At 35.2% G+C, this 7500-nt stretch overlaps 1 protein-coding gene across 3 annotated transcripts in view; it reads left to right on the top strand.

Moving 5' to 3' along the window:
- Positions 1-7500, top strand: part of LOC119573250 (poly(A) polymerase type 3-like) — a 25759-nt gene that overhangs the window by 17838 nt on the left and 421 nt on the right. For 2 of the 3 annotated variants that reach the window (XM_037920380.1, XM_037920381.1), the window contains one exon: positions 6666-7500. This exon is cut by the window's right edge and continues 421 nt beyond it. Coding sequence is in view for 1 of the 3 variants with exons in the window: in XM_037920379.1 (XP_037776307.1) it covers positions 4287-4389; positions 6666-6682 (120 nt within the window). In the remaining 2 variants the exon portion in view is untranslated. Of the gene's footprint in view, positions 1-4286; positions 4390-6665 lie in introns of all 3 variants that reach the window. The other variant, XM_037920379.1, reaches the window with a different exon arrangement.

The following is a 7500-nucleotide window of genomic DNA, read 5'->3' as shown; positions in this document are numbered from 1 at the left end:
ATAAGATTTTCTTGTATACAGTATTATGTAGTGAGGCAAACAATGAATAAATATTTTCACTGTATACCTTGCATAAATACACACAAGAACAAGCATAAGCACAAGCACAAGTACAAACACAAGAGCACACGCAAAAAGACACACATTGATATAGGAGGTGTTACAGTCAAAAGTGATGGGTGTGCTATGATGATGTTTGCAGTATTTGCATCTATTCCTTTCATGTATCTTTCACATGAGGTAATGAATTTGTCATCAATAATGTCATGTTTCTTTGATGTCCATAACACCGCAGATATTATAAGCATACATATGTTCATATAAGTTAGTTCTGTATTTATTTTTTGCTTAATTAGTATAGACCTTGCATTTGGTCTTTATTCAGATTTTGTGTGTATCATTAGGAAGTGCTTATATATATAGTAATAGTATATGTATATATATTCATATATTATTATTATACTAATATATAATATATAATATATACTATATATCATAATATATATACTAGTTTGTGATATAGTGTGTGTGTTGTGTGTGTGTGTGTGTGTGTGTGGTTGTTTGTTGTTGTTTGTTGTGTGTGTGTGTGTTTTTGTGTGTGTGTGTACATATATACATATATACTATAACATATATATATATATAATATATAATATCATTATATATATATATATTATATATAAAATCATTATATTATTATTATATTATGTATATATTAGATATATGATTATATATATATATATATATATATTATATATATATAGATATATTGATATATATAGTATATATATATATATATATATATTATTATATATATAATATATATATATATATATATAATATATAATATATATAACTATATATAAAATAATATTAATATATATATATATATATATATTATATATATATTGATAATATGTATTATGATAATATACATATATAATATATTAATATAATACATATATACATATATACATATATACATATATATATATAATACATTATATATATATATATATATATATATATATATATATTTATATATATATATGAATGCAGACAAGCAAGCACGCACACGCGCGCGCGCACACACACACACACACACACACACACACACACGCACGCACGCACACACACACACACACACACACACACACACACACACACACACACACACACACACACACACACACACACACACACACACACACACACACACACATAATTTTCTTCATTAATATAGTTATTTACTCAGCAAGGGGACCATCCCACAATGGGGAAGGAGGAAACAAAAATTGAGTTGAGAATAGTCACCTACATTAATATAATGTGATTAAGTATGAAAGTAGATACAATGACAACAGCAGAATTAATTAGCTTGTTGGTATAGAAGAAATTTGTAAAATTGTAAAATGGACATAAAGACATTTCTGTCTTCCATATTTTCTTCATCTTTGTATTTTGTCTATTAGTAATAGACATTTCTGAGGATTCTCCCCATAAAATGCAGTTAAAAAAAGAAAAAGAAAATGCAGTAATGATTTACACAAAACTTAAAAAGAAAAAAGAAATTGTTCCTGTGGCTGTTGTTTCATATTTTATTTCCCCATGTGAGCAAACTACAGGACAGGTAAACTTTGGAATGTTTATAGAAATTCATGTGACAAAAGTTTAAAATTATTGAAAGTTAGTAATTTACTCAGGTGTCTTTTTGCAATTACCTTTTTAGCCTTCTGTATTACTGTCAATTTAAAAATCAAAATAGATATTACAAATCAGCTTAACCCAAAGCTACTGGGTGGTTTCCTAATACGAAAGGCCTCTCTCCGGGGTTATATTCATAGTGGCCCGAGCCCAGCTGCCGGGGGATCATGTCATCACCATAGCGTGTGTGGCATGACCATACATACCCCCGAAAAACAGGACCAGCGCACCATGTCATGTATGCACATGACACCTGGAATATAGTCCAGGCATGCCATAGCATGTATGTACATGCCACCTGGTGGCAACAGGTTAATCTGCTGACAGTAACCCAATCACTATGAATTTATGTATTGCCCCCTGTATCCCTCCCCCTCTCTCTTTTCTTTTCTCCCACATACAGATGGCTCCACATGCGCTCTGTCACCTAGGAGTCTATCAGTTGGCTTAGTGAACACTCGTGATTTCCACATTCCTTGAAATTGTGGGAAAATGTGTTTTTCTTTCTAATACTATTGGTATTGATACTCATATTTTTCTTAATCATATTATGATTATTAAACTGTTATTAAAATCTTGGCAACATTAAAGACAATGAAAAAATTATAATAAAAAAAAATCAGAAATCAAGAAAAAGGGTAAACAAGGGAGATAGGTAGGACTAATAACTGACTCCTTAGTGACTAAGCACTTGTACAGCCATTTGTGTATAAATACAATAAATAAACTTGTATTATAGGGGGCATGGCATGTATTTTTGCCATTCTTGTAGCATTTTTTGTAGTGAATACAATTTTATTTAACTTTTCTACAATGACAATTATACTGGTCAGTATTTAATGAAGGTATATTGAGAAAATATTTCTAAGGTGCATTATATGGATTTGCACTAGTAATGCAAACATAATAGAAAATAAGAAAGCAGGCCCACTTATTTATTTGGGATGGTTACAAATGGGATGGTCCCCTTGGAGGTAATAACATTACAAGAACTGAAAAAGTAACAATAGTCAAGAACTATGTTTAAAGTTCCCTTATTCTTATGCATGTGATTTTCTGGTTTATGAGTTTTCTCCTACCACTTTTTGTCTTTTGCTTGTGTGGAATTCAGCCAATAGCAGTTTTTCTGTCTTCGATATTATTCTGTGCACTATGTACTATTTATATCATTTAATTTGTGAGTTTTTTTATGCATACTTTGAAGGTATTTTTTGAATAAGATGTTATTTATATAGCTATATGCAGACTTTATTCTTCCCCTGTCTGGAATGAGATCCATTGGATGAGATTGGCAGCCAAGTGTTTTTGTAAAATTTATTTGGCATGTGATGGTCTCATGTGTATATTCTCTTTGATCATCCTGTTCTCTTGATTTACACCTGCTTTTAGTACCTGTATGTGCGGCCCCCTCTGTTTGGTCACAACATCAACAACAACAACAACAACAACAACAATAATAACATCCACAACAGCAACAATAACAACAATAGCAATTGTGGTCATGGTGGTGGTGGTCATGGTGGTGGTGGTCATGGTGGTGGTGGTGGTGGAGGAGGAAGCAACATTGTCACTGCATTCTGTCAGATGGTTGTAGCGCCCATTACATCAACATCTCACTTTTCAAATCCACAGCACTTTCAACCACTCCTTGCCCAAGCTGCTCCATTTTCCAATCCTCCACCTCCTCCCACTCTTTCTCTTTCACAGCAAGTCCCTCACCAGAATAATTTTCATCCCAATACCACACCATCAGCACTTCAAACATTGCATGTTCATGTCCCACAGGGAGGCCCCTACACACATCCACAACACCCACAACAGTTGGCATCTTCGTTCCTCCATCCCCCATTTCAGGGCCACCACCACCACCCCAACCACAACCACAACCATAACCATAGCCACAGTCAGAACCACAGCCACATACAACAACACCAACATCACCAACAACAGCAACAAGTTCAGCATCATCAGCATACACATCCACATCCGTACACGCACACACACCCACACCAACACCCTCCTCCACCTCCACACCCACATCCACACCAACATCCACACCCTCACACACACCTTCACCCACACCCACATTCACACACACACTTACATATGCACCCACACCTTCAGCACCAGACACCTCAGAGCCACATACAGCATCAACAGAACACAGGAGCCAGCCATTTAGGTCCCATGCACATTCCTCCTCCCACTCATTCTCCTGCCAGCACTCCACCTACATATTCTCCCACACACATACACTCAGCTCATGCCATGAGGAATACCTCAACACCGCCACCAGTTCCTCCTCCCACACCCTTGACAAATATACTCCCTCCTCAAGGTAATATACACTCTCATCCACCTGCGCAGCAAGCCCTCCACCATCATCCCCTAAGTGTACCTCCCTCCCACTGTAACTCCTCAAGTATGCCAAATGCCCATCACCCACCAGCATCCAGCTCCTCACCCTTGCATCACTCACCGCAGAATGTTCCACCCACCCACCCCAATGCCCCAACCCCTCCTCCTCCCCCTCCTATTCACAACCCTCAGTATAAGCCAGCTCATCACCACCACCATCACAGCATAAGCCACCACCACGGACAAAGCCACCATGCTCCCACCAACGGGCGCGTGTCATTCTCAAGGCCCGTCGTCAAGCCTCCCCCTCTGGTCCTGGCAAGACAGGTCTGTGGAATATTATGCTGGTCATAGTATTGTATTTCTTAACTGGTGGGGATGATGGTTCATGTACCGCAATTAAATGAAATGAAATGTATCTTTAGTGACTCCTTTTCTGTTTTACAAATAGTTTCTCTGTGATATGCATGTTCGTGAGTAGTTGTGATATTAGGTAAGTAGTTTGGCTTGCAAGATCACAACGTAAGTGATTCTTATTTTGTATTTTTGGTGTTCTTGGTTGACTAGAAAATATATTATTTTTTCTCAAATCATTGATTGCATTTTACTGCAAAATGTGTTTTGTTAAGATACTTTATTAACCCAGTAATTGCGCTGTTATTATTATTATTATTTTTTTTTTTTTATTATTATTTCATGCACAGTGTAATGGAGAGACCTGCTAACCGTGTCACATGCAGCAGTAAATTTTGCTCCATTATAACTTTGATTTGACTTTACCATGATTTGTCCAACGTTACTGTTGCTTGAATCATCCACTGTTTGCTTCTGTTTTGTGTAGAAGCAATGTGTAACAATAATAAAGAAAACAAAAGATTTTCTCACTATATGATGTATGCTGCAACTACACACTTGCCACCGTGTGATATGTGTCGCAGTTATCGGGTTAAGAGGTAAAAGATTATGTTATTCTATCTTCTTTACTGACATGAGTGAGTTGCATGTTTATTTACAGATGCCTGCCCATATAGATACTATTATACATATCTAACTGTTCACATGATCATGCATTTGCCATAGTACGTATTTGCTATAAATAAATACGTTTGAGAATATTGATTAGAGCCTATTGTTTTTTTAATTCCTCCTAATTCCTTTATTTTTTTCTGTCGAGATACAGCGTCTCCAAAGATGCTCACTTGTACATCAGCATGCTTGCACCATGTATTTTGCACGTAGTATTCTTGCATACAGTGTAAGAATTCTTACACATATATATAGTACAGCTCTTCTATAGAGGAAGTCCATCACTAATAGTGTATTGTTTTGCATGTTTGTAAGTATTTGCATGATTGTCTCTGGCACGAATCTTAAAAAGTAACTGGAAGTTCATTCTGAAAAGAGCTTTGGATAATTGGTTTGATGTTTTTTTGTATCATTGGTAATCAGTTTGAAACTTAGGTAAATCATTGCTGAGAAGTAAAAGGTAAGCATTGTTTGGTGTTCCATATTTCATAAATCAACATCAAAGTCCTTTATATGGTGTATATATAGGTCATCATTTTCCATCTGGTCAAGTGACAGACACATGATTGATATTATCAGTGTAATCCACTTTCAACTTGTTTAACATATTTAAGAGCCATTACTGTCAAGAAAAAATTGTGAAAACTATAGCCCCATTTTTCTCATGCCAAATCTTGAGTCATGCTTGAAAATGGCTTGATTATCATAGTTTTGACGCTGATAATCTTGAGCTTGGGCTGGATAACATAACTACACCTGACTGTAACCAAGCTGCCTGCATCAAGATATCAAGATCAAGTGTGATGTCAAATGTGACAAAAATAAATGAGATATCTGTAGAGTTGAGACTTGCTATATGCTTTCAACTTATATTATTGAACTTATTTGATGAAATATCAGGACAAGCATATATTCAACAGGTGAATGTAATGGGGTTAGAATGGCTGTAGAAATGCATATATTTTCAACATGAGTGCTTTCAAGAAGGCCATCTTAATGTTTAGAAATGAATGTGAGACTAACATATTTACAATAAAATTGCCATGCTTATCAGAGGCTCATACTTCTGGTGGCACCAGCTGTTGTGGAACAGCGATAGTTCTTGTAAGTGAAAGTACCCTCTGAAAGGGACCACCAGGGATAAACATACTTAGAATGCAGTGTTGCCTTTCTGGATTTTAGTAAATCCTGTGTTTGCTCTCTATTTATAGTTTCTGTTATCATTTTATATTTTAGGTTGATAGAATGACTGTATTTATATATGCTTAATTATGTTTGGTTAAAGGTTATGTACTTCATGTTATTATCTTTCACCCTGCCTTTAAAGTAAGATTTGCTAATATTGAAAAGCCACAGTGATAAATTCTGAAGTTTTATCTTATCACTTATTTGTTGGTAATAGTTTACCACTTATATGACAGTGGTATTAACTAGTCATTTTAAGATTACAGTTATAATTATAACTTGACTATGATGTTTCAAATTATTAACAAGTTTGCTTTCCTTCTATTTAAGCCCCTTCAATTTGCTTGGAAATAAGCACAGAAACAACTGACTTGTTTTGTAATTTCTTACAGAGGCTCTCAAGCATTGAACTTCCTGATGTCCTCACCCCTGAACCTCCTCAACTTGCAGCCACAAGAAACAATTTCATAATTCACTTCAAGTGAACCATGCTGAAGGTGGAGGAATGTGCTGTGATGTGCAGTGGAAAAGGAAAATGAGGAACATTTAAAGGTTGATGAATTAATGGATGATACATCACACATTTTTTTAGAGTGATACATTCTGTGGGAAAGATTATTATTGCCCAAGTAACTCTTTGGTTCATTCTAGGAGCCTGAAATCAGATGTTGGCAGTATAAGTGGTTATATCCGAGCCTTGGTAAATGAGTAAGGGTACGAGGAATGAAAAGGTCGTCTGCATCTGTTGACTTGGTCTTGTCTCATTCAAGGAGGATTTTTATTTTATTTTCTTTTGGCAAAAGTTACACATTTGGTTCTTTTATACTATATATAGATATACTTCCTTTACCAATATGTATGTTCCTCCAAGTGGAACATAACTTTTCTCCAGACTTTGTTTTTAATGACTTTTCATCATATATTAATTCATTCACAAATGAAATTGTAACCAGAAGTCTTTAAGTAGTGGTTCTGATTGTAACCTGAAATTGTGCCCAACAACATGATCATGCTTTCAGAGACTTAAGCTTGATGGTTTAGTGGTTGAATGTTGGTATCACAATGGGACAAAAGTGCAAAAAAATGAGAAATAGATAGATAAAATGGTAAAAAAACAACAAAAACAAAAACAAAAAAACAGCTTGAATGAGGAGCTGGGACATTAGTAAAGGGCATCGTATGCCTATTTGTATAAATAAGAAAGTACTGTAACTAATTGGTAGTGAA

This window comes from Penaeus monodon, chromosome 5 (genome assembly GCF_015228065.2).
Source record: "Penaeus monodon isolate SGIC_2016 chromosome 5, NSTDA_Pmon_1, whole genome shotgun sequence".
NCBI lineage: Eukaryota > Metazoa > Arthropoda > Malacostraca > Decapoda > Penaeidae > Penaeus > Penaeus monodon.
This window is presented reverse-complemented; position numbering and strand designations above follow the sequence as displayed.